Genomic DNA, 27,554 nt, shown 5'->3' with positions numbered 1-27,554 from the left:
ACTTCCTATCTGCAAATCTGCAGAGCACTCTAACATAATCAGGTCCTCTGCACAAGGGATTAGCAGGCTTATATCCCGTGGATCCAATCAGCAAAGTCTATCAGCAAAACATACTTATGTTGATACAGCTATTATAATCTGCATAATTCTTCTGAGTTCACATACTTAATGGATAGCAAACAGAGCCATTACTGCTGCAGCTTCCATCCGTAGGATCTCTACGAGCCATTCACTGCAGTGTTTTTTATTATTCATAGCTTTAGTTATTGATTTTCAGCAGAAGATACATGCTTTTAAGCACTATAAAAGCAAGAGAGGAAAACAAATAGCACTATTCCAAGATTAATACGCTGCTCATAATAAAAGTATGGCTGTCACATTGCTCTGGGTTGAGCTGGTGGAGCCTTGACAAATTCCATGCAAAATGGCTGAGTCGCTTAAGCAGCTCGTTAAATAATTTAAAGGCAAGTTTCACTGGAGGCAGGAAAGTTCTTCCCCAAATCCACTTCCTTCGATTTATGAGTCTGGAGCACGTTAATCAACACAAGCTGATGCTGCATCCCAGAAGGGCACAGAGTGTGGGGAGGGTTTGAGGGATGTGGGATATAGGATTTGATGGAGTGGGATCTCTCTGTGGAAGGCTTGAGGGACAGGGGATGTGGGATAAAAAGAAGTGTGATCCCTCTGTGGCAGGTTTAAGGGACATGGGATATAGGATTTGATGGAGTGGGATCCCCACATGGAAGGTTTGAGGGACCTGGGATATAGGATTTGATGGAGTGGGATTCCTCTGTGAAAGCTTTCAAGGACATGGGATCTAGGATATGATGAAGTGGGAACCCTCTGTGGCAGGTTTAAGGGACATGGGATATAAGATTTAATGAAGTGTGTTCCCTCTGTGGACCAAGGGTCCCGAGCCATGGGGCAGCTGACAAACTTGGGTGATTATCCATGTTCAAATCATGGGACACCAGGAATCCTCAAGGTGGGGCACATAAACCTGGAAAGTGCAAGGACAACTCATCCTTTCCCTTTCCCAGCTCTCCAACAGAGGATTATTGGTATTAGTATTAGTATTAATTATTATTATTATAGCTTGAAATGGGACACTGCGGTGAGACCTCCGGCCCGCTGGGGGGCGCTGTGCGGAGGCCGCACGGCAGCGGAAGCGCGGGCGGAAGCGGTGGCGGTGCCGGCGGAGGGCCCGGGCGGTGAGTGCGGCCCGGGGCTCCCGGTGTGCCGTGTTCGGCCCCGCGGGCTGGATGCCGGTGCTCGGTGAAGGGATCTGGGCCGTGGGGCTTGTGGTACGCGTCCTCGTACGCGGTGAAGGGTCCGTTCGGTCGCGTCGCTGTGGATAGCCGATCACGGGTCCCGGTTTGCTGGGCTCTGTCAGCCGCAGAGGGACCGGGCTTGGCGAGATCCGTGTCTCTCCCCGGTGCCCGGTAAGCGGCTCAGCTGTACCCGGCCCCAGCCTCGGCGAGGGCGCGGTCTGGGGGGCTCTCTCGGTCTCAGTGCTTGATGAGGAGCCCGGTGTGGGGGCCCGGGAGGCAGCGCCCCGGACCCCACTCAGGGTCGCGGTGTGCGGGACTGTGCGAGCCCCGCTGTCCGCTGAGGCTCCCGGTCTGGGCCTTCTGACCCAGCCCAGCGAGGGCTCTGGACCCGCTGGGCTCTGAGCGCCAGTGCCCTCCGAGGTTTCGGGGTGGTTGAGCCCCCGACCCCGCTCGAGCAGCCCAGGCCGAGCCCTGTGGGGTTCGAGCCGTGCAGCCCTGCCCACCGTCCCGGCTGTGACAGTCCCTGCCCGCCCCGCCATGCCGGCCCGCGGCCCCTCGGGGTCCCGCCGGCCGCTGCTGGCCCTGCTGGTGGCCCTGGGCTGGCTGCTGGCGCTGCAGCTGCTGCTGGACCTGCGGGCGCTGGGGCTGCTGTGCGGGGCGCTGGCCGTGCTGGGGGGCTGGCTGGGCCCCCCGGCCCTGCTTCCCCGCGGCCGCCGCCTGCGCCTGGAGCGCTTCGTCAGCTCCCTGCGGGCCCCGGCCGGCAGCCCTGCGGACGAAGGCCGCCTGGAGAAGGAGATCGCCAGCACCGTCCGCAAGGTGGTGCGGGACTTCGTGGCCTCGTGGTACCGCACGGTGAGCAGAGAGCCGGCCTTCGAGGCCGAGGTGGAGAGGGCCATGCTGGGACTGGCCGCGGAGCTACGGCGGCGGATGAAGCGGGTGGATCGGCGAGCGCTGGCCCGCCGCCTGCTCCTGCTCTGCGGGCAGCACCTGCAGAGCTTCCTGCGGGCTCGGGACGCCCTGAGGGCTGACCCCAAGGGCGGCCGGACGCTGTGGAGGGAGTACAGCCGGCTGGCAGGGCCGCACCCCGCGCTGCTGAGCCCCGCGGCCGAGGTGGGCTGTGCCCGCGCCGCTGTGGACGCGCTGCTGCGGGCGCTGGTGCCCTGGCCGCACCTGGAGACACGGACGGGACGTTTCGTGGTGGTGGAGCTGGTGGCCTGCAACGTGCTGCTGCCGGCCATCAGGAAGATGTCCGATCCCGACTGGATCAACCTGCTGCTCATTGGGGCGTTTTCTAAGAAGCCCCGGGGTGGGAAGCCCCACCCTGCACCCCCCGTGCCGGATTCCTTGCCTTTCCCGGCACAGATGGACCCAGTTCCCCCCGGGCTCTCCCTGTCCCCGAGGGCTGCCGAGGGGCTCAGGAGAGAGGCAGGGGCTGCTGGAGAGGAGGGAGAGGAGGCGAGCAGATCATGCCATGCAGAGGAACCCTTCCTGCGCCCTCAAGCCCTGGGATCCCTCTTCCCCTGTGACGGTTTGGAGCTGGAATCCCCCATGCCTGACGTGGGGCAGGACGTGGAGCTTCTGGCTCCTTCCCCTGCTGGAGAGCTCCTTGATGAGCACCCCCAGGACCCTTCTGTGCCAGAGGGAACACCTGCCTCGGAGGATGGCACAGGGGACCTGGACCACGGCCCTGGCCCCAGCTCAGATGCTGGCCTGCTTCCCACCTCTGCTTTGAGCTCCTGCCCTGACATCCAGATCGAGCCAGCGGCTGAGAAGGAGGAGGAAAGCCCAGCTGTCCACAGGAGGTTCTCCTCACAAAGACCCTCCAGCCTGGGGAGAGATCTGGGGGCAGCAGAAGGCCCAGCACCGTTTCCCCCAGAGCCTGGGCAGAGCCTGCCTCTGCTGTCATCCTCCCCTACAGCTTCCATGAGCACCTTCAGCTTCGAGCCCCTGAGCAGCCCCGAGGGGCCGGTGGTCATCCAGAACCTGCGGATCACCGGGACCATCACTGCCCGGGAGCACAGCGGGACCGGCTTCCACCCTTACACCCTCTACACCGTCAAGGTAAGGGCTCCCCAGGTACTCAACCCCTTCCCACATCCCTGCCACCGCCTGGGCTGCTGTTTGCAGTGAGGACTTGCTCTGTGTGGGTCTCCACAATAAATTTTGTCTGTGTCGTGGTTTGACGCTGGCACAATGCCAGTGCTCCCATGAAAATATATTCTCCCTAGTTTCTGCTGTGAGATGTGACCAGAAAGATGTGACTTTTAACCCCCTGTGTTCTCAGAGGCGTATCCATGTCCTCAGTGGCCACACCAGGTGCCAATATTCAAATTTCAGCACTGACTGGTTTGACCACAAACTCCCAAAAAACTGACTTCCTTTTCAAACCAGCACAGTCTGGTAGTGGGGGAAATACCGGGCACCGTGGCTGTTTGGGATTCCTGTGGGGCTGGTTGAATCTTTTCCTGCTTTTTTTCTGTCATGATTGGTTCCTTCCTCTTCAGGGAAGGGTTGACTGAGGAATTGCTGGGTGGGGCCTGAGGAGGGAGCAGGGCTGTTGTAGGATGTGTGAGGATGATGCCTTTGCCTTCCTCCTCAGTATGAGACAGCCCTGGAGGGCGAGGCGGCGGGCAGCCTGCAGCAGGTGGCTTATCACACCGTGAACCGCCGCTACCGCGAGTTCCTCAACCTGCAGACGCGGCTGGAGGAGAAGCCGGAGCTCCGCAAGTTCCTGAAAAGTCAGTGCCTGCAGCAGCCCTCCGAGAAAATCCTTCTCCCTCTCTCCCATTCCCTGTTCCTCTGCTCCCAGGGTTTCCTGCCCTGCTCATTCAGCTCTGGATGCTGGGCTGTGTCCCCTGCCCACATCCTCCAGTGCTCTGTGCAGAGCTCCTGGAGGAATGATTTATCTCTTCTGGAATTTCAACCGGTTGGCTTTGCAGTTTTGCATCATAACAATGCATATAAACACTGGTGTCTGTGTGTTACCTTGGGCTGATGCCAGACAGTGTGTGGGGATAGCCTTAATCATAAGAGCATTAAGGTTTTAATAAAGACTAAAAACTGTATTTAGATTTTAAAATTTCAATTTTTAATCTTGAAAATGTTTAGATTTTAAGATCTAAAAGTCTTTTAAATTAAAGTTACTGTTATTTTGCAGTTTTATCAAGTTTGCCTGTGGGTTTGTTTTCTTTGTAGATATCAAAGGACCAAAGAAACTGTTCCCTGATCTGCCATTTGGAAACATGGACAGCGATAAAGTGGAAGCCAGGAAAAGTCTGCTGGAATCTTTCCTGAAGGTGAGATGTTTGTGTGTGCCCCTGTGAGCTAAAAGCAGAGCTCAGGCCAGCTTTGTGCAGACAGTGGAGCACACCATGTCTTTTTCACGTTGCACAATCAGGCTGGGAGCTTGACTTTGAAATGATCTGAATCTCCATCTGTCCTTGCAGCAATTGTGTGCAGTCCCTGAGATTGCAAACAGTGAGGAGGTGCAGGAATTCCTGGCCCTCAACACCGACGCCAGGATCGCCTTTGTCAAGAAGCCCTTCGTTGTCTCCAGGATAGACAAGGTGGGGAAAGTGTGGAGCTGCTTACCTGAGCCCTTTCAATGTTCCCTAGGCTTCAGCGTCTCCTAGGAGCCAAAACCCTTTCTTTGGAGTTGTGCTCAGCTTGCCAAGAAACCCATAAAGGGTCAGAGTTTGTGTTAGAGAACCTATTTAATAGAAAATCCAGTGCAAGTCTCAAAACTCCTGATACATGTAAGTAACAAGGATGAATACAGTAATTAAAGGCAATAATAATATCCTTGTCTCCAGGATAGACAAGGTGGGAAAAATGGGGAGCTGCTTACCTGAGCCCTTTCCAGCTGCCCCCAGGGATGCTCCCTAGGCTTCAGTGTCTCCTAGGAGCCAAAACCCTTTCTTTGGAGTTGTGCTCAGCTTGCCAAGAAACCCATAAAGGGTCAGAGTTTATGTTAACGGATGGAAATAATTGTGTTAATAATGGAAAATCCAGTGCAAGTCTCAAAACTCCTGATGTATTTAAATAACAAGGATCAATGCAGTAATTAAAGGCAGTAATTAAAGGCTGGCTTTGCAGATTGTTGTCAATGCCATCGTGGACACCTTGAAGACAGCGTTCCCCAGGTCAGAGCCCCAGAGCCCCACGGAGGATCTGAGCGAGTCAGAAGTGGATGGGAAATCCCAGACAGACGGGAAGAAAAGCAAGTAAGGGCTCCCTCAGCTTTGCAGAACAAGGGATTAATGCATAAACTAAGCCCATGGTGGGGAAGAACTGACTTGGGGCTTTATGTGTTGGGTAGTAAATTCTGTGTTGGGTAGTAAATTCTGTCATGCTCTAGCTGAATTACTTCCTCCTTCCTTGGCTGAACACAACTGTTTGAGCTCCATTTATCTAAAGGGTTTCCCAGCAATGCTCAGGTTTCCACAGAAGATAGTTTTCTTCCTAAAGGAGCTCTGAGGTGTTGCCATTTGCCGGCAGAGACACTAATGGTCCTGAGGAATTGCTTTTTAACCTTAAATATATGCAGGGAATGATTGCAGAATGCAGCTGAAAATTATCTACCTGAAAGTCCCCTCCTGCCTCTCCCTTGTGTTCCATCAGTGGCCTTGTCCAGAAAACATTTAAATAGCTATTTATGAGTAATATTTAAGATTGTTTCATGTATGTTCCTCACCAAATGTTGGTGCTGCTGACAGTGCCCAGTCTCATTGTGATTGTCTCATCAGTGATTCTTCCCTCACCAAGGAAGGGAGGATTTCTGCACAAGTATGGCTTTTTCTTTCCAGAAAGTGATGTTTTGCTGGAAAAAGCTGCTTTGGACAGAAAGACAAACTCAAAAAGCACAAGTTTGGAACCATTTTGGCTGAAAAGGACATTCCTTAATGATAAACAGGCTATTTTACAATTTGTCCCAAAATCCCGATGTCCTTTTGTATCCTTCTTTTTGTCAATGTTTATAATTGTATTTCACAATCCTGCTGAGTGTATTTCATCTTAGAGGCTTTTCTGAACACTTCCCTGTGTGTGCTGCAGTGCTCACACCTTGCTGACATCTGCCTACATCTCCCTATCAGCTTCTGTGTAACAGCTCCTTGTGGAATGCTGGAAAACCTTGGCTCAGCTCAGGTGTACGTGAGGAAAACTGCTTTACAGCTTTTGTTGTATGGTTTCACTGCCAGCTCAGAGTTATCCTGGAGGCAGATGCTTTTTTTGAACCACTTCAGGTCTAATCAGATTTCTTAGCTTGCATGTGGACAGCAGTAACAGGTCATGGGGCTTGGCTGAGGCTGGAAAACTCATGACTCACAGCTTGCAGAGAAAACTGACTGTGCCATGGCTCTGCTTTTCAGGTCCAGGCTGAGGTTCTCATCCAGTAAAATCACTCCAGTGCTGAGTGTGAGTGAAGCTCATGACAGGATCGTGTACTCCATCAGGGAGGGCAATGCTGTAAGTTCAGATCCTCTTGTAATCCTTTCACAACCCCAACCACTGCCCTGTTTGGGAATAATCAACATCCACCAGGGCTGTGGCTGCTGCAGCCTTGTTGCCACATGCCAGCTCTTGGCAGAAGGACAATAAGCAGCCCTGGCTGTGCTGTTGGCTACACCTGGGTGCAAACCAGCAGGTGGGAGGCTGTCTGGGCACTGCAGGCGCCAGGCTCTGTGGCACTAACACACTTTTGTAGGTCTCTGGCACCCTGTCCCTGGCTGCTATGGAATCCTTCATCCAGAAGCAGGAGAAGCTGCTGGAAGCAGTCCCCAGCAAAGCTCCTGAAGGCCAGGGAGGCAGAGAAGCCAAGGAAATCTCTGTGCAGGAAGAAATGGATGGGCTGAGCACTGCAGAGCAGGGAGGACATGCAGACACTGACTCTGGTGAGCTCAGCCCCTCTCTCAGTGCTTGAATTTCTCCCCCTCGGTACCACAACAGCTCCAACATCTGCAGGTTCAGCTTGAAAAGTCTTCAGGACCTGTTCTCCTGCCTGTTGCATCTTGATTGAAGGAAAGCAAATTGGGTTTTCTGGTGCTGTTTGGTGAATGCTCTGGGCATTGTGGCTGGTGGGAGAAAATTGGGTTTTGGCTCAGTTGTGTCACTGCAGATCTTCACCTTGGTGTGCTCAGCACAGTCACTGCACTAAGAGGTTTCTTAAGGACACGCTGCTTAAACTGGCACTGTTCTAAAATCAAATTCTTACAAACTAAAAATGGGCCAAATTACAGTTTCCTGTAATTTCCAGTTAGCCTTGATATGTCCATACACTATAAAAGGACCTTTTGAGATTAAGTTCAGATAGATTTGATGGGAGTAGCACAAATGTAATCTCAGTTCAAGGAATGATGTTTTCTTTCTGCTTCTAGAACCCTCCTCTGAAGCACAGGGCTGCCTCAGAACAGTTACAAGATTATCCTGAGCACATGCAAAAATATGTTCCCCAATCTTTTTTCTTGGAATAGCTGAGCTGTATCAACTGGAACTTCCCAAAAAACTTCTCCCCAGTGGTTCAAGTTTGGCAAGCTCTGACTGAAAGCACGTGTTTGTGACAGGATAGGCCTGGTGTTCTGAAACCCAGCCTGTGCTACCAGCTTTGCCTGTAATCTTGGAACACATGCCCGTGGTTCTGGGGAAGCAGGACTGGAGTTGGAGGCCAGGGTTCTGCACAGAGCAGGCCAAGTTAGCTGAACTCTGGGGAAATGGAATGTCAGTGATCTCAAATGCTTGCGGGTCTGGGATGCTTCAGGCTGGGCTGGCAGGGTGAGGAAAACAAATGTCTGGGTAAAAAGGCAAACCCATGTCCATATCTGCTCATGGAGTGACTTCTGGGAAGTGGTTGGCCAGCAGCTCTGAGGAAGAGGATTTGGATGCTGTGGGAATAAACAGCTTGCTGAGGATGCTCCCTGTGTGAGGTTCTGGGGAAGCTCCAGTCTGCTCCAGACTGCACTGGGAAGTCTCAGGGGACAAAGCAAGTGGGCATAAGTTCTGCATGGCCCAGAGCAAGAGGTGCCAAGTGCCTTGTCTTTTCCAAGTCAGATCCTGGAATTAATTAATCCAGCTTTTAGGAAAAGGAAGAGCAGAGGAGGAGAGGTGTGGGGTCCAGAATCCCTCTTCCCTTTATTTCCAGTAGTAAACTGTGAGTGTAAATTATCTCTGTAGACAGACAGGTTGGGAGATGAGGCATGAAGGGGAGCCAAATGAGGAAAAGCTGCTGCACAGGATCTCATCTGGACAACAGAGCCGAGGCAGCAGCCTCAGGTCGGGGTGGTGGCCTGGGAGCGGCTGTCTGAGGTAGTTTTGTGGGACATCAATGAGCTTGTTCAGCACAACACCTCAGGGCCAAACAGCATGAAAGTAATTCCTCAGCAAATAGAAACTGTTTTTGCTGAAGGCTCTGACATCCCCTTGAGGATCAGAGGGAGGTTTGGTGTCCCAGGTCTGTACAGTGGAGATATTTGGGTAGGTGTGTGGGTTTGTGTTTTTACTGGTAAATCTGGTTTATCCAGATGTGTTTCATCCCGCTCCCTGCCAAGCCTGGGATCTGCCACACGATGGCAGCCCGCAGCCACCAACAGAGCCCTGGTGCCTGGAAAACTGCTGGGAGAAGGGAAAGGAATGGGGAAGACCAGGATGAGAGTCCTCAGCAGTGCACCTCTTCCTGGCTACAGCCACCACCTGCTCTGTCACCTGTTTTGGGCACATGAACTGGGATTTGATAATCACACTGTTTAATTGAGAAGGAGCTGAGCCTTTGGTGCAGCCCTTGGTGGGAGACTGGGGCTGCCTGGATGAGATGGAAACCCGAGTGGGGAGGGCAGGTCCCAGGCTGGCTGGGCTGCAGCAGGTCATCTGTGTGTGGACAAAGGGCCAGGCTGGGGAGAAATGAATGAGTCTGGGATGATGCTTTTCACCAGATTTGCCCTGAGGTGGTTTCTTCATCTGCCCCTCCTCTTCCTCCTGGCAGACTCCGAGACAGCTTTGGCTGACCTGGCCCTGGACGTGCTTCGTCTGGTGCTGGTGGATCACTGGGGCTGGCTGTGCACAGAGAACATCCAGAAGGTTTTCAACGTGCTTTTTGGGACCCTTGTTCAAAGGTAAGGCTAGAGTGACCAACCTGGCTGCTCTGTGAGAGGCATTCCCTTTGGAGTCACATCTGGAAGTGGAGCTTGTGCCTGAATGCAGATAAATGCTGTGTGTGCATCAGCCACACAGTTCTGTAAAGCAGATGCTCCATGAGTGTGGAGTTAACACCTTAGAGATCTGCACCAGGAGCTGCCTTCTCCGTGAGCAGCTCTAATGGGCAGCCTCCTGTCCCCTGAAATCAGGGAAAGGGAAGATCCAGCCCTGGGAGTGGGAGTCTTGGCTCGTGCAAGGGCAGCAGTGCCCAGCTCTGGGGCGCTCTGGGGAGGATTGGCCTCCTGCTCTGTGCTGCCCAGGGCTTCAGCTTGTTCCTCCTGCAGAAGTAGAATAAACAGGCCCAGGGAACAGTGACTGTCAGTGACAGCTCAGAGTGTGGTCTCTGCTCTCACTGCTGCACCCCTCTGCTCTGCCTGTGCCTGGGGCAGGGACCCACACATGGAGTACGGACAGGCTTCCCTTCCAGCTGGCGTGGACTTGCCAAGCTTTCCTGGGGCCAGGGCCTCTGGGTGGTAAGGCTCAAGGCCAAGACACACAAACAGAGAATTCCTGTTTTTTGGTTTAGGTTGGTGACTATCACTAACTGAGGATGTGGTTTTTTAGAGCACAAGGAAAGCCTTCCCTGAAGGGCTTGGGAGAGTCTTGGAGCAGTGCTTTTCCCACTCCTGTGCCCTTTCTCCTGCAGGCATCCAGAGCCAGCATCAGAATGTGCAGGGCAGCTCATTATAACAGAGCTGGTAACCTGAGCTGCCCTCAGCAGAGATTGCCAAAGTGCTTTGAGGTCAGGGACTGCTGTCCTTCAGTCCTGGCCTGTTGCTTCAGTGGCAGGAGGTGGGAGCTGCTCCCACTTCTCCAGAATGGGCTCTGGCCTCTTGGGAACAAGCTGCAACCCAATCTGTGTGTGTAAGCATAGGGGTATGAGAGCTTCAACAGGCACATCATCACCTCCTAATAAGCTGTGTCCTGGTCACCCAGGGAGCCTGCAGCACCCACACGTGGCACTGGCATTTTCCACTAGAGAAGTTGGGATACACACAGCACATCCTGGAGCTGGAAGGTGGAGGAGCTCCCTGGGTTGTGTGGTGGATTAGAGTGAGGAGGAATGTGTTTGTAGCTGCTCCACTTGAACAGGTCAGAGTGAACCCACATGTGCTGCAGGCAGAGCTCTGGCTGGGGCTGATATGGGGAAGCCCTGGGACTTCTTGGTGTCCCCATCAGGTCAGGGTGCAGCTAACCTCTTGAACAAACCCTGTGTCTTTGCTGAAATCCACATGGTGAGGCTGGCTCTGCTCTTGTTGTGGGACAGTCAGGAATCCCAGGGGACAGGGGAAAGAGCTGACCTGTCACCAGGAGGATGGTGTTGCACCTGGATTGCTGTAGGGAACATTTTCCTCCCATTTCTGCTGCCTGTAGTTACCTCCACAGTGGAGACAGGGGAATGAGGAGCCTTCCTGCTGTTTGCCATTCACCCTGGCCCTGAGACTTGTACTCATTCCTGGCCCAGGTGGTCACTGCTGTCCTGAGCAGACCAGAAGGTCTCCAGCTCAGACCTGCCTGTCCAGGGACACAGTGTGGATTTGGTTACATTTCTCTTCCATTTCAATATTTACAACTTGATCACTGCTCAGCCTGGCACTGCCATTCTGGCTGGCACTGTGTCTGGGGACCCTTTACAAATGGGGAAAGTACCAGAAACTCTTCTGGGAGCATCTGCAATTCAAGGAACTGATGCTCCTGCCTCTGAGAACAGGCAGACAAACATGGGACAGCAGATGGATTTGTGTTGTGTCTTCAACCATTGCTCGTCACAAAGTGTGAGTGGGCATCATCCCTTCAGGAGATTAGATCCTTCCTGTTCCTGCCAGTGGCTGGGTTAAGTGGTAGGGGATGAAAATGAGGTGTCCTGGCAGTGTTTGGAGGGGCTGCTGCTGGACACTCCTCTGCCAGCTTGTGTTTGGAGGATAGGTGCTGCTCCTGCTGCCCTCTTGCAGCTGCCAGATGAGGATTCTGCTCTGGCATGAGACACTCGATGCAGAGTGACAGAAATGACCACAAACCAACAAAACTCACACCAAGAACGAGATCAGCTTCTCCCAAGAGCCAGGCCCCTTATTCTTGGGGACTTTCTCCCTTGGGCTGGCAGTGCCATCAGATGATTGCTGTGAGCACACTGTTACTGGTGGTGGAGCCTCCCGACCTGCTCAATTCCATGTTCTGTGCAATGGGCATCCCAGACACTGTTTTTTTTTTTTTAAAAAATAAAAAATTTTTTTTTTTTTTTTTTTAAAACATCACACTGCTCCTTCCCTGTTCTGTGCAAGGAGCGTCCCAGCACACTGCTCCTTCCTGTGCTGTGCAAGGAGCATTCCAGCACACTGCTCCATTCCATGTTCTGTGCAAGGGGCATCCCAGCACACTGTTCAATTCCCTGTTCTGTGCAAGGAGCGTCCCAGCACACTGCTCCTTCCCTGTTCTGTGCAAGGGGCGTCCCAGCACACTGCTCCTTCCCTGTTCTGTGCAAGGAGCATCCCAGCACACTGCTCCTTCCCTGTTCTGTGCAAGGAGCGTCCCAGCACGCTGCTCCTTCCCTGTTCTGTGCAAGGAGCGTCCCAGCACACTGTTCAATTCCCTGTTCTGTGCAAGGAGCGTCCCAGCACACTGCTCCTTCCCTGTTCTGTGCAAGGAGCATTCCAGCACACTGCTCCTTCCCTGTTCTGTGCAAGGAGCGTCCCAGCACGCTGCTCCTTCCCTGTTCTCCTCAGCAGGGCTGGCTGGAGCCAGGCCCCATCAGTCTCCCTGCCTGTCAGGCCGGTGGCAGTGGGACAGGAAGGCTCCATGACCGAAAAAGGGATTGTTGAGGAAAGGGCGGCCGCGTGTGCGAGCCGGGTCTGCACTGAGCCCATCCCATTATGTAACAGGGAGTGAGCCTTTTTTGGAGCTGAAAGGAGAGGAGGATGGAGGGGCTGGGAGTGGGAATGACCCTGGGGCCGACGGATTGCTTCCAGCAGCCTCTCAGCATGCTGGGGCCGTGCCTGTAAACAAACCCTCTGCCCCCTCCTGCCTCTGTCCGGCTCCGCTTCCCTCCCGCGGCTGCAGGGATCAGCTCCTCTTCCCCTGGGAGCCTGCAGCAGGAACCTGCTGGCACAGGGGAGGAGGTGGGGCTATTCTGGCCTCCGGTGGAAGCATTTGGAGAATCTGGGTGCTTTTTAGAGCCTTGTGAGTCAATGAGGTGTTAAAAATACGCAGCAAACACGAGAACCACGCGTGCTGTGACCCCACACCCTGCTGGGACCCCACACCCTGCCCTCAGTTGTCCCCACAGTGGCCACAGGTCTGGGGTCTGTCAGTGCCCTGCAGTGCTGGGGCCAGGGTGACATGCACCACCTCTGCTTTCCAAAGGGGAGTGCCAGCACTGCAAAGATGGACCTGGGAGGATTTGGGGGGCAGATCCTGGTCTGTAAGCTTTTCCTGGCTCCTTCCCATGCAGCCCAACAGCAAACCATGGCCACAAAGCACTGAGTGGGGGGAAGGTGTCTCAGCACATCCCGGCTGTCTGTGCCCTGGAACCTGAGCAGGGCTGGGCACAGTCTGTGCCAGGCTCGGAAGTGCCTGTGCCTGAAAGGAGCATGTGGAACTACTCAGGCAGCTTTGCTGGTGTCATGTTCCACTGAGCAGGAGTTAAAATAAATGCAAATCATCCCTGCCTTACCCACGAGCTCAGCACTGCTTGGCTTGCTGTTTGCTTTGGGTCATTCTCGTGCTCCTCCAGGCTTTGTCCATGTTCCCTCATCGGAAGATTTGAGGAGGTGACATTCCAGTCTGTGTGAGCTGTAGGTGGAGAGGCAGAGATGCTTTGACACTGGTTGCAGGTGGCCATCATGCCTTTGAGAACTGGTTCTTGCAAGTTCATGCTGTCACCTTGGTGTTGGGCTCTGCTGGTGTCAGGCTGAGTGTCACAGGCACTTGTAAGTCAAGGAGGTCTGGAGCTTCAGAGAGCTCCTGCCTGGGTGCTTTGTTCTGATTTTCTCTTTGGTTTTCTTTGATCTCTGTGCCAACAGAACTGGCACAAAGACCCTTGGCAGCCACCTTGATCCTCTTGACTGGAAAGTGCCACCAGCAGAGAGTGATGCCTGCCCCTCTTCAGTGTCCCTGAGTAAACCTGGAGCAGCCAAGCACCCCTGGGCTGGCAGTGCTGGGAGCACAGTGCCCATGGGCAGGGAGTTCTGCCAGCCCTGGAGCCATGGAGGGGCCATGTCTGACAGCTCAGACTGCTCCCACTTCCCTTTGGCTTCCTGGCTGGCAGGTACCACTGCAGCCTCAGGCAGTGCCTGAGTTTTGCTGGCAGAAATGCAATATCAGTGCAGCTGGGGCATCTGAATCCACTCATTCTCCTGGTTTGTTACCTGGGGAGTGGATTTGGGCACATTTGATGAGGATCTTTGCAGCTGCACACAGAGGGGCTGTGCTGGCAGACCCAGGTATGTGGCAGCAAAGTCCCTGTTTGTTTTTGTCCCTAAAAACAAGCCTAAAAGCAGCACCAGAGTTGGGAATTAGGGGAACAAACCTCATGGCATCTTATTCCTCATTTCTGGGTTTGGCTGTTTGTGTTGTAGCCGTGAGGAGCAGCAGGAACTGCAGCCTGTGGTATGTCAGTAAAAGTGATTTCAGGACTCTGTGTGTCTTGGTGTGTATATGCAAAGTAAATAAAATCAGCTTGGAAATGGGCCTCGATTCAGTTGTCTCCAAGCACCTGGAAATTTTGGATCTGACTTTGAATCTCTGTCCCAAACAAAATTTTTTTCCCCTCTTCTAGAAGCAGCATTCTTCCAAAAACAGCCACTAGAATGAAGCCAGCACTCCATGCTTTGATAATAATTGCAACATTATTCTAACTCTGATTCTGTTTCAACAGTTACACATGCCAGCTTTCTTCCTGGATCTAAAAAAGCTCAACAACTTCCTATTTCAAATAGAACAAAGAAGAAAAGGATTGAGTGGAAGTAATGTCTCCCTGTTGGTTTTAGTTTTCCCTGGTTTTAGAAGGGTTAATAGTGGATTTATGTATTTTGATTCTGAAGTGGGCTAATGAAGCAATTGTTCCAAGCAGGGTCTGGCTGAGACAGCCTGGCCTCTCCCTGGGGCACCACTGAGAGCTTAATTGGCTCAATAAATACTTGAAGAAGATGTTATCAAAAGCCAGGATGCTTTATGAAAAATCAAGGGGGTTTGGGAACGATTATTTTAATCACATACCTTTCCCCCCCCTTCCCTGAGCCCCAGGGCATCAGAGGAAGATCTAGCTTGGGAAAAGCAATGGTTCATTCCCTGCAGGGTGAAGCCATTGCAGCCCTGTGAGTTTCCATGATTTCTTCTTGCAGCAGGTATGTTTTGAGGGAGCAACGCATGAAATGGCACAGAAATCCCAGAACCAAGGGGTGCTTTCCTCCCTGCAGGGATGAATGACTGCCTGCAGAAGAGAATGATTTCTTTTCCTTCCTCTCTGCCCCACAGTAAGATGTCCTGCATACCCACATCTCTCAGGGTTTCTTCCTGGGTCAAGCAGGAAAGGTGGGAAGCCAGCCAGGTCCAGGACAGGTTCTTTGCAACTCTAAACCTTCACAGGGCAGCAGAGGAACATTTCAAGAAGGAGAATTTGTGCAGGAGTTTAAAAGGCCTCAGGATGCTTCTTGTAATTTCATTTATGGAGGTTATTTTTCCTTTTCTTTCCTTAGCACAGGGTTTACCCATGGCCTGGACACGTGTGAGGTTGCTTTGAAGGTGCTGAGCTGAGCATGCTGCACATGTTTCTGCTGTGTGGAGAAGGTGGATTTAGGCTCAGGTAGCAGGTGCTCAAAGCTGAGCCTCAGGGCAAAAACTCCATTTGTGATTTTCAGTTCTTGCTGTGCCCACTGCAGGTGCTGCTTCGTTTTTACAAGGTTTCCTCAGAAGGGTTTTTCAGTCAAAGCACTGAAATGTTCCTCCTGTTGAACCCTTGAGTTAAGGATAATCTTGTGCATTATCTGAGGAGGAATTTGGGGAACAAGAGCTGGTAAGGCAGGGATGGTCTGGCGATTTAAGCACCAGACTTTCTTAATTTCAGAGTCATGCTTGAATGCCTTGTGTTTTCCAGATGTTGCTTTTTTGCTTCAATCCTTTTCACTACGTTGGTCCCAGAGGCCTTTTTTGAGCTTCTGGATCTCCACACTGTGTTCCTTAGGGCAGGGGGGCCTTGTTCTGGGGTGGGCAGCAGTCATGGTTGAGCTGGACATTCTAGTTCATGTATATTTGTAGAGCTGTTTGTATTTATGCAGCTAAAGCAGAGAGGCTTTCTCCTTTTTTCATCTTCTAGGTCTTCACTTTGTGTTTATCTAAATCCTTAAAACCCCTGGGTTTGAGGAAATCACAATTGCTATTGCTTCAGGTTTCAATTACAGTCAGCATATTTAGCTTGACTGTTCCTTAGCTGAAGTTATCTCAGCTTTTATCCTCACCTTGATGGATAAAACAAGCAGGTCTTTATCCATTTCTGGCAGGTGGCTGTAAATCTGCAGAGTATCACATTTCTTTGTTCATTCTTAGTACATCTTTGATGTCCAGACTAAGCAAATCCAGCCTGTCCAGGTTTTACTTGCTGAGCTGAGCTCTCTGGACAGTCCAGTTAAGTGAGAGGCTCCAGCCAGGTAAAACCAAGCCCATTTACCTGTTCCTGACCCTCAGCCTGCCTTTCCTCCCTCCTAGGAGCCCAAGGAAGGCCAAGATTTGCACACCCCCAGCCCTTGTTTTTCATTCCCAGTGCCTTCTTGTCATTGTGGACCCCTTCAGCTGACCTTGGAGTTCCAGCTTGAACCGTGGCATTAATTTGGCTCTTTTTTAGCAGCCCTTTCATTCCTCCACCAGCAGCTATTTCAAACAGAGGTGCCTTACAGCATGGACAAGTTATGCCCCTGCAGATTATCTTCCAGGCCTCAGTAGCCTTTGCAGTCTGGCTCTTTGCATTGGGCACTATCAAAGCATTCTGAGCCCAGGAGGTCACTTTATCTATTTCTGAAGTGTAAGGAGATGGTTCTGTGATGGGTTTATTTTTTTTCTTTCTTATTAAGGCTATTTCTTCATGAAATAGCAGAATGAAAATAGTAACTCATCAGCCATCCAAAAATACAAAAAATAAATAAATAAGAGAGGTCTATTTATGTTTCTTGGTGGATTTATTTCTACCTGGGAGCAGTGTGTGAGTGCTTTCAGTGTGGCACATGAATCTCAAATTCTTGGGCCTTTAATAGCACAAAAAATCATCTGTGACCTGCTGGTGAAGGTCAGCTTTGAACCAGCAGATATCTGGAGTTCCTGAGGGGTTAATCCCAGTCCTGGTGCAGCAAGTCTGCCTGGTGGAAAGGTCAGTTTGCCATTTTCTGGGGTTTACTCAGGTAGGAATTTCCAATAAAGTTAGTGTGACTCTCTCTGAGATGCAACTACAGGTGTGGGAGTTGAGGGGGCATTCTTGGGATGTCCTATGCAGGGCCAGCAGTGGGACTTGACTTTCCTTGTGGGTCCCTTCCAGTTCAGGATATTCTGTGAATTACTTTGCTCCTCACAGTTTAATGCTGCTGGTGCAGCTCTGGGATGGGATGTGATTCCCCAAAATGGGCGTTGATGGTTGACTGTGGTTGAGAGGAGGGAAGAAAACTCTTCATGACAGGTCAGTGTGTGCTGAGATTTTCTTTTGAAACCTCAGCTGTACCCCCAGAGTGGATTTAGAGCCACATGGACCAGTCTTGATGATTCTCCTCTGTTAGAATCTGAAATGTAAAGAACTCTCAGAACTTTGGGCCTGTAAGCCAAAGCTTAGAATTAAACACATGATTTGACCTGAGACCTTGGAAAAGACTTCCAAACTTAAATGATACAAGCAAGAATGTGGATTTATAGTTTAAAACAAAGACGCATTCAATTAAGTAGAAGAAAGTTTAGATTTTATAGTTTAAGATATAAAAATAAAAGGGTAAACAAGGAGTTCAGGATGCAGCACTGTAGGTTTGTGTGTCATAACATGATTAGCTAAGAAAGCTTACACTGTAGCATGAGTCCATAAGATGGAATATTTAAAGATTGAGTCAAAAACACAAATATCCTTATTAGCAGTGTTTTATTAGTCAATAAATCCGTAAAAGGTCTTGTAACTAAAGGTCTTTTGACCTTCTGACCCATACAGTAAAGATGTGAGCTAAACTCACCGTTCCTGCTATGTAGAAGATAAGAAAAGAAAGCACATCATCAAAAACAATTCAGAAATCCCACCTCTAATTCATTCAAAACTGCTCCCAAATCCCCATTCTCCTCTTCCCAATGCCTTTGGAATGGCTCCACTGGCAGAAGGGAGCCCAGAGCAGAGGTGCTTTGGTCTTTGTTCCATTTGCACCTGCCTTTGGTTTCTCTTTGTTTCTTCTCCCATTTCTTGACTTTTCCTTGTAAACTTTGTGGGTTTGGGTGCTCCTTCCCCAGCTCTCTGAGCAAGGGCAAGTTGGCCTCTAACAGGAGCTTGTGTGGAGCTGTGCAGGACCCATGGAGCCATTCCCAGATGCTGCCCTCTCCCTCCCAAAGCTGCCAGCCCAAGGAGGAAAATCCATCCCTGGTGTTTCACAACTGTGGGAATCCAGACCTGCAAGCACTCACCTGCTCCCAGTGTGTGCAGATCACATTTAAATTGTGAGATCACATTTAGAGGTGTTATTTGGGGGCCTTGTTGCCTAATTCTGGTGGTTTTAGGGGCATACAGGAGGTTGTTTGTGTGGGGCCTTGCAGCATTTGTCACTTCTCAGCTTGCTCTTGAGCTGTCTGGAAAAGTGTGCTGTTCTCTGTAGGTTCAACTTCCTCTCTGTTCACTATTTGCTTGATTTTTTTGCTATTTTAGGAACTCTAAGGGGAAAAAAAAAGCTTGTTCTTTGCTTTCTGCAACTTTTTAAAGGCTGGAAAGTGGCTGTTGCTGTAATGAGTTTGGAGTCAATGTTCAGTCTGATCCCCCTTGGTGCAGGGTTGACTCTGCAGCTCTGTCCCCAAGTCTCTGAACTTCTGTTGCTTGTCAGATGTTTTCTCAGCTAGGAGAGGGGGTTGTGTAAGAAAACATGTTAATGAAAAACCCTGTTAATGAAAATCTGTGTTAATGAAAACTCTTGCCCCTAGAGAAGTCACAGTTTAACACTTTAATTTGCTTGGGAATAGCTGGAGGGTTTACCATGATCCAGAGTGTTAAACTCTGCTGATGGCTGGAGATTAAAACCTTTTTAATCGTATTTCCAACATGGCTTTTCCCAGTCAGGACTAGGATGTGACATTTTGTCCTCTAAGCCAGGTGGGAGGTTTGCACCTCTGGCCTTACCTTGCAGCAGCATCCACACTCCGTGTCCATGGCAATGCTGAGCGTGAAGGATGTGCTCCCCATTTCCAGTGCCAGTCCTGGGAGCACTGGGAACCTCACCTGTGTCCCTTGCTCTGAGACATTCCAGCTCTACCACTGCACTGAGATCCTTTTCAGGTTTTTTAATGTCCTTTGCTTTCCAGCTGCTGTTTCCTAGGTGTGCATCTGTCCTAAGGTGACATTATGATGCTTGTATCCCCAGTCCTGTGTTCTGTTTATGCTGGATATTATTCTGTGCCTTCAAGACTGGCTCTGAAGAGCAAAGCTTTGCTTTGTTTTGTTCTGTTTTGTTTTGTTTTGTTTTGTTCTGTTTTGTTTTGTTTGCTGTTTTGTTTTGTTATCAGCCTGCTCACTCCCCCAACAGTGAGCAGGACACACAGACAGGGCAGTACATAGTGCAGCTTTTGCTTTTTGCTCTTGCTCCTGCTTTGCTCTTGCTTTTGCTCCTGCTCATTAGTTAGTTTAGCTGCTGAATTTTCCCTGGACTGTTTTTCTTTCCTGTTCTTGGACCTATTTGAACCTGCTCTGGACTGGGACCTGGGAAACACCGAGAGTTTGCACCTTGTGGCCTGCCAGGGTCTACTCTGGGCAGCAGCCATCCTCAGTGCTGGGGGGACTGATAACAGAGTGAGCACCCACAGGAGAGACCTTCTGAATTTGTCATCTTTTGCAGAGTGGTGACAGAGTGGTGTCATCCGGTATTGTTCATTTTGTGTGCTGGGGGTGCTGTGCCTGTTAAATAAACAGCTTCCTTCCACTTCTCTCCAAGGAATCCTTCCTGAACGGGTTGGGCACAGGGGCCGTGTGGGTTTGCTTTCTGGAGGGGTCCCCTTTGGAGGTTTTCTCCCAGATTTGCCCTAAACCAGGACAGCATCCCTCAAGAATCACTGTTTACACCTCATTTCCTGCTCACTCCTCAGCCCTGTCCCACATGATGCCAACCTGCTTCCTTTGGGTGTTGCTGTTCCTCGGTGCCCAGCTGTGTGGGGAAGGACACCCTTGGCCCGAGTGCCTCTCCCAGGAAGAATGCAGACAGTCTGGCAGAGTGCAGGTTAAATAAAGTTTGCCTTGGCAGGGCTCTTGGCTGTGCTGGGAGCTGCCGGGGCGTAGTGGTGACGGAATTGCAAGCACGAACAGCAGCTGCCAAGAGGAACGGCTCTCCTGGCCCTGCTGGCTGCCTCCTGTCCTCTGGGAATCTTGAAGAACTGGCAGAATCACAAGCCTCTTCCCTACCCCAGTGCTGTGCTGACACTCCCAGCTTTGCTCCAGAGCCTCCTGCCAGCGAGGCCAACAGCACCAGCAGTGCTGCACCCTGAGCCCTGCTGAACCTTCCTGTGGGATTCATCCACGGCCTCTCTGTCGCAGACATCTCTTATGAAAAATCCTTTCCTTAGGATTTTTCTTCCTGAGAAGCTGAGAGGCCTCAGGAACAAAATGCAAACAATGATTATCTGCTGCTGTGGAATGCAACAGGTGCATCTGTGATTGGCCCATGTTGGTTGTTTCTAATTAATGGCCAATCACAGTCAGCTGGCTTGGACAGAGTCTGAGATGAAGCCTTTGTTATCATTCTTTCCTGTTCTATTCTTAGCTAGCCTTCTGATGAAATCCTTTCTTCTATTCTTTTAGTATAGTTTTAATGTAATATATATCATAATATAATAAATCAAGCCTTCTGAAACATGGAGTCAGATCCTCATCTCTTCCATTATCCTCAGACCCCTGTGAACACCATCACACCTCTCCTCATCCTGAGGACAAAGATTTTAGGCAGTGCAGGTTGTGACTGGTGGCTGTGGCTTGTGCTGTGACTAGGAAGTGATTTCACATCTGGGCAAGAGGGTCCATCCATATGGTTGATTTAGAAACTGTGCCTGGCCAGCCCCTGGCTGGTGGGGACACATCATCCAGTGCAGCTGCAAACCCCTCCAAGCCCTTCTGGGGAGCAGGGATTTGGGGATTTGCAGGTGGTTACAGAGAAAGGGCACAGTCCTGCCCCAGCAGGAGGGACCATCAGCAGTTCTGTTGGATTTTGGATGGGAACAAAAACTTCTTGGCTGTGAGAGTGTGGTGACCCTGGCACAGGGTATCTGGAGAAACTGTGGCTGCCCCATGCTTGGATGTGTCCAAGGCCAGGTTGGATGGGGCTTGGTCTAGTAGAAGGTGTCCCTGCCCAGGCTGGAATGAGATGAGTTTTAAGGTCCCAAAATCAAACCATTTGGGGATTCTGTTATTTCATTGCTTGTCATCAGTGGATGGAGCTGGACTGGACAGCAGGGCCGCAAGGACAGCAGGATGAGAGAGGGGTGAAGCATCAGGATATTCATGGCTTGTCATCCTTGGAGTGTGTTTTGGTCTCCAGGAAAGACATCCTTGGCTGTCTTGGTAGCAGAGGGACTGATGAGAGGAGCAGAGGCTGCCAGAACAGGGCTCATGTCCTTCCAGTCCTTCCTGGAGGTTTGTAGTTAAACACCAGTTCCTCCAGCTCTGTCTCAAATTGTGCTTGGAGATAACTTAGGAGCTTCAGGCCAGTTGTATCCCTGAGCTGGGCTTTCTTTAGGCACCAGTGATTCACTTGGGTCCCTGTGATTAGCAGGGTGATGGGGCTTTTATGGCCTTTGCTTGTCCCATTTGTCAATAACACAGGGAACATATCCCACTCTTGGTGCATGGAAAACTCAGCTAATTAAGACTTGTGGAAATACAAGGTGTACAGACATGAAAACTGCACAATAACAAAACCAAAGAAGCTGATTTAACCCTCTTGATGGGCGGAAATATCCCAGCTGGGTCCCAAGCTGGACTTTTCCTGACCTTTGTCTCTCTCCCTGTTGCTGCAGGTGGCTGGAAGTGCAGATGGTTACCCTGACCTGCACCCAGCGCTGGGTCCAGTACCTCCAGTTGCTGCAGGAATCCATCTGGCCTGGAGGAGTTTTACCAGCAGTGCCTAAACCCCCCAGGACAGAGGAGCAGAAGAAGGCAACAGCAGAGCAGGCCCTGCAGAGCCTGATGGGGATCTTGCCCAGTAAGTGTGTCCCAGAGACTTGTCAGCTGCCCTGGGGCAGGAAAGCAGCTGGGGAACACTCCAGTGCACTGGAATCTCTGGAACTGTGCTTAAATACAGAGATGGAGGCTGCTCGTGCCAAGGCACTGGGAAACCTTCATGACCCTTGAGGTTTGATGGTTTCCTGCAAGCAAAACCCAGAGTTTTCCAGTTCTGGATAGTTTGTGTAAGGGTTTGGGAAGCAGCCCAGCTCGGAGGGAAGGGAAGCGAGTCCAGGCCATGATTCAGTGCTCAGTTCTGAGCCACCTCACAAGGCAGGGCTCAGGACAGCTCTGCTCCCACCTGCTGCCAGAGGGTCCCATGGTGAGCAAAGTCACCATGCAAAGCCTGTGGCTTTTGCACTGGACTCAAATCCCAAGCCCAGCTGCACTGGATTTCCCTCTCTTGAAGTTTGACACGGGGACCTTTGGCATTAAAGCAGCTGCTGCCTGATCCCTGTGAGTGCAGTCTGAACTTTTAACTCCTTCATCAGTGTAAAGGGCCCTCACTGTCCTTTGGGAATGAAAAAGCACTGCTGGTATGTGCCCTTCCAGCCAGGAATGCTTTCCTGGCACTCCCTGCTCTCCCAGCCCCAGAGCACCATCATGAGCTTTGATTCAGCACCCACCAGGAGAAGGCTGACCTGTGGAAATATTCACTGCCTAAAGCTTTGTCTCCAACGCTTCCAGATGTGATCCAGGAAATCCTTGGGACCAGTAAGTGTCAGATGAGCTGGAACCTGGTGCTGGAGTCACTCAGCCAGCCTGTGATAAACAGGTATGTGACTGTGGTCTTTACCCTGGTGGGCTCTGAGCCTGTGATAAACAGGTTTGTGATTGTGTCTTCACCCTGGTGGCTCTGAGCCTGTGATAAACAGGATTGTGATTGTGGTCTTCACCCTGGTGGCTCTGAGCCTGTGATAAACAGGATTGTGATTGTGTCTTCACCCTGGTGGGCTCTGAGCCTGTGATAAACAGGATTGTGATTGTGTTCTTCACCCTGGTGGGCTCTGAGCCTGTGATAAACAGGATTGTGATTGTGTTCTTCACCCTGGTGGGCTTTGAGCCTGTGATAATCAGGTTTGTTATTTTGGTCTTTACACTGGTGGGCTCTGAGAGCTGTGCCCAGGGTTTTGCCAGTGCTGCTTGGCACCAAACACATCCAGTTTATTACTCCAAACTTGCAATATCGGGGGACATCTGCATATCTGGCTGCAGGTTATTAAGCCAGTCATGTTAATTATGTTGTTTGGCCTGCTTAGTTAGTGGATGTCAGGGAAGTAAGACAAATCCTGGTTGAGTTTGGTTCTGGAGGAGCTGCAGGTCTGTGTAGGGGTTGTTTCTGTGTATTCCCAGTGCTGTGAGTCTGGAAGGCAAGGGTTTGGTGATGGACAGCAGAGAAATGAGGGTCAGACTGGACATCAGGAGGTATTTCTTCACTGAAAGGGGTTGTTAAACATTGAAAAGGGCTGCTCAGGGTGGTGTTGGAGTCCCCATCTTCTGAGGTGTCCAGGGAACAACAGGAGTGGCACTCAGTGCTCTGGGCTGGTTGACAAGGCAGGGATTGGTGACCTCAGGGGTCTTTTCTGTCTTCAGCGATCCTGTGATCCTGTTAAACACACGTTTTGCTCCAGAAGATGCATTTGTGTTTTCTGTGCTGCTCAGCAACTTCAACACCCACTGGTTTGGGGGAGGTGAAAAAAAGCTGAACCACCTCTGGAAACATTTCTCTGGGGACCTGATATTGTTCCTCTCTCCCCTGGAGCATTGGAACACTCTTTCCTTATGCTCAGCTTTGCCTCCCACGCCCTGACCAGCCTAAACTTTGTGTTTTTTCCATTCCAGGCACCTGGTGTTCTGCCTCCTGGACATTCTGCTGGAGTTCTTGGTTCTGAAGGGCTCTAGCAAGGAGCCTGAGGCTGCAGCTGCCTCAGGCACAGACAAAGATGGCACAGACAAAGGTGTCCCAGCACTTTAACCAGGCCTGGTGCCCCGGCAGTGGAGGAGAGGAGCAGCCACAGGGATGGAGTGTTGGATTTTCATCCTTTACTGAACGTGCCTGGGAGCTTCCTGTAAGGAATTTCTCCCTGCAGTGCTAAGTGAAGCTGCTTCCAGGCTTCTCTGTGTCAGCTGGTGATGGATCAAACCCAGTGTGAGGGGCCAGAGGTGCTGTGCAGCATCTGTTCCATTGCTGACCTGATGGGGAGCCTGGAATGAACCAGCCTGACCAGCTGGAGAAGGAACCACAGACCCTTCTGAACATCTCTAACATCGACAGAGAGCACAGGAGATCTGCTTTTGTGGCTTCAGGTCCACCTGGCACTGAGAGTTGGTGTGCTGGGATCTGCTGCTGAAGGTCTCTGCAGGACAGGGAAGGGGTGCAGAGCTGTCCCTGCTGTCTGAGCAGCCTGCCCTGTGCCTGCTCTGCACCAGCCGTGTCCCCAGAAGGAAGATGGGGAAAGGATGGAGTGTGGAGAAGTCCTGGAGTGTGGAGATGTCCTGAAGTTCAGCATCCAACTGCCCAAATACGTGGGAGGTGAGAGCAGGGATCAGAGGAGCTGCCCTGCCTTAGGGACAGAGATCAGCTGCTTCTCCCTGCCCCTGCTCTGGTTCTCAGTAGGTGCAGGCAGGCTGGGATCCTGGCAAAGAGACTCTCCTCAGGCTGGGGAGGAGTGGTGGCTTGGCTGGACTTTAGGACTTGTTTATGTTGTGCTTTCTGAGTCACCTTTTAGTCCCTGGGACAGTCACCTGGAAGGCACAGGCCAGAGGAGCTGAGCCATGTGGGACACAGCAGCAAATCAGCTCCCACACAAACGTGGCTGTCACAGGAAGCTCTGGAAGGGGAACGAGGACCTTGAGCTCAGGGGAATCCTGGCTGTGTGTCATGGACAGGCAGTGGGTTAGAGCTGGGAGCACAGCCTGAGCTCTGCTGTTCGTGGCTGTGCCACTGGGCTCTGCTCTGCTGGGCCTGCTGCTGCCACAGCTCCCTGCAGGGCTCTGGAAAGCTGCTCAGGCACGTGGACTTGGAGCTGCTTCTCCAGCTTGTCCAAGACTTGAGTGGCTTTGTGAGCATTTAATGTTGCTCAGCAATCAGGTTCCTGGGAGAACTGAAGGACTCAGAGCATGCAGCCACAGCCCAGTGTGGTGACCCAGTTTGGTGACCTGCTTGGTGACCAGCTTGGTGACCAGATTGGTGATCCAGATTGGTGACCAGCTTGGTGACCAGCTTGGTGACCAGTTTGGTGACCAATTTGGTGACTAGTTTGGTGACATTTGGTGACCAGCTTGGTGACCAGTTTGGTGACATTTGCTGACCAGTTTGGTGACATTTGTTGACCAGTTTGGTGACCCAGTTTGATGACACAGTTTGGTAACCTGTTTTGGTGACCAGCTTGGTGACCAATTTGGTGACATTTGGTGACCAATTTGGTGACCAGTTTGGTGACATTTGGTGACCAGTTTGGTGACCTGCTGTGCTGTATTTTCTGGGCGAAGCACAGACTGAGCAGTGCTGCCCTGGGCTGGTGAAGGTTCTCTGCAGATCCAAGGAGGCTCCACACAGGAGCCATGCAGGATCACAGGTGGTGTCTGTGCTGCAGGACCAGGTGGTTTCATCCCACAGAACATGGAATTCCAGGCTGGAAGAGACTGCTGCAGTTTTTTTGGAGCTGGCTGCTCCATGGCATGTTTGGAGAGAAGGCAGTGTAACTCCAACATGCCTGTGCTGCTCTTCCAAAGGAGCTGCTAAATTATGGATACACAACAGTGTGAGCTGCTCTGGGTTTCTGTTGTGTGAAAATACAGAGAGGGATCATTTTGCTGCAAGCAAATAGATTTTCAGGGAGCTCTGCGGACATCCCAAGACCAGGCAGAATCCAGTGTCATGAAGCAAATGAGTCCTTCATCACCACTGGAGCCATTTCTCAGCAGGAAGGCTTCAGAGATGGTACCTTGGCCACCTGCTTGAAGAAGAAAGGAGGTGTGAGTTAAGTGGTTTAAGAGTAGATGAGGTGGAGAATGCTTTGGGATAACCCCAAATGGCCAAGCAGCAGTTTGGGAAGCAGGACTCAGATAAACCCTTAAATATCTGCTTCTCTTTCACTGCCAGGCTCTGTTTCCCTCCTTTTCCTCCTGCTTCCATTGGCCACCCCAGCTGTCAGGAGGGGGACAGGGCACCCTGAGCCAGGGGTGATGCACCTGGGCCTGGTGGCTTCCCAGATGTTCCTGCTGTTCTTGTTTGCTGTTGCTTCCCAATGAATTGTGTGGCTTTGGAGCTCCAGGACTGTGCTCTCTCATTGATTAGGGAGAACATTAAGAGGCTTGGAGTACAAATTATCCACTGCCAGCTCCAGGTTAGGGCAAAAGTCTGAAACAGTCCCTACACACACTGGATGTGGCACTGGAAGGATGAGCTGACACTTCTCCTTTGCCAGGAAGCCCAAATTCTCCCAGCTTTTAACCCCCTCTCTGAAATGATGCAAATGACTGAATATTCAGTCCTCCAGATGGAAATAATCTGTGATTTCTGCCAGTTTGGGAGCTTTGGGTGCTTTGCTGTGCTGGTGCAGCGATGATTTGGGGTTGTCCCAGCAGCAACATCCCCCTCTGTGTTAAGATAGAGAGAGCTGGGACAGAGAGAGAAAGGAGATTTATTTATGTGGCAGAGTGGGAGTGGGGAACAGACCTAAGGAGTTTGAGTTACAGAATGTTGTTTCACTCTGCAGAACCCCCTTTTTTGTCTCAGATATGAGGGGTTGGAGTCCTTTCTCATGCTCTCACTGGCTGGGCTTCAAATTGCCATTCTCTCCTTGTGCAGCCTTGCAGCTGAGGTGAAGTGTCCAGGAACAAAGAGCCCCTCTCTGCATCGTGTTGTTAAGGACTAAAACCAATCCAATAAAACGCTCAGCTTTTTCATCTACTGTGAGTTCTTTGCCTCCCTGTGATTTTGGGATTCAATTGAGCACAATGGTGGCAGATACAAACTGCTGCATTCAGGTGTGCTGAAAGTTTATTTCCATTGGACTAAGACTAGAAAAACTGCTCTGGTAAAACAAACAAAGTTGACAAGAAAGCTTAAGCTTGCTCAGTGTGTCATATTCCCAGCAAGCTCCTTTTTTTCTGCAGGAATTTGTAGGAGGAATTTGCAGGAGAAATTTGCAGAAGGCTCCAGCCACCTCTCTAAAGGGTGGGTGGTGAGAGCAGCCAGATTTGACCTCAAGAAGGAGTTGCAGCTTTGTGTCACGTTAGGTCAAGAGCAGTACCTGCCTCAGGTGGGTGCTCAGCTCTCCCTCTCCAGGTCCTTCAGCCCTGTGTGATCTGCCTCCAGCCCAACACTTGATGATTTTGTGAAGTGTTCCCCTTCCCACTGCCTTAGTGTCCCACAGCTGACTGGAAGCTTCCTGGAAGCAGGGACTGCTCCTGTGTATGACTGTGCAGTGGTGTAGAGCTCCAAGGCACCACTCTGAGCTAAATAACTATTAAATTGTGTTTTTAGGGGAAAAAAGTCCCACCATGCACTGACTCCCTGTCCCATTTCCTGTACTCAACCCTTTGTATCAGCTGTTTGTGGTGCTCTTGGAGTCTGTGTGGAATTCTGCTGTCTGGAAAACCCATTTAATTGTTAAATGGGGAGCAAACCTTCACTCCCATGTACTTGTGTGCAATAAGACTTTATTTCAAACTTA

At 51.1% G+C, this 27,554-nt stretch overlaps 1 protein-coding gene across 1 annotated transcript; it reads left to right on the top strand.

The window, feature by feature from the left end:
- The first annotated feature begins 1,193 nt into the window (after positions 1-1,193).
- Positions 1,194-27,554, top strand: SNX19 (sorting nexin 19). The gene is made up of 11 exons (XM_030965037.1): positions 1,194-3,332; positions 3,871-4,009; positions 4,467-4,567; positions 4,718-4,837; positions 5,367-5,494; positions 6,641-6,737; positions 6,976-7,162; positions 9,244-9,373; positions 21,669-21,853; positions 22,561-22,648; positions 23,716-27,554. The coding sequence occupies exons 1-11, from the start codon at positions 1,809-1,811 to the stop codon at positions 23,846-23,848; spliced, it is 2,832 nt and encodes a 943-aa protein (XP_030820897.1). The 5' UTR covers positions 1,194-1,808; the 3' UTR covers positions 23,849-27,554.

This window comes from Camarhynchus parvulus, chromosome 24 (genome assembly GCF_901933205.1).
Source record: "Camarhynchus parvulus chromosome 24, STF_HiC, whole genome shotgun sequence".
In the NCBI taxonomy this organism is placed as follows: Eukaryota; Metazoa; Chordata; class Aves; order Passeriformes; family Thraupidae; genus Camarhynchus; species Camarhynchus parvulus.
The sequence above is the reverse complement of the archived record's forward strand: the minus strand, read 5'-3'. Positions and strand labels throughout refer to the sequence as shown.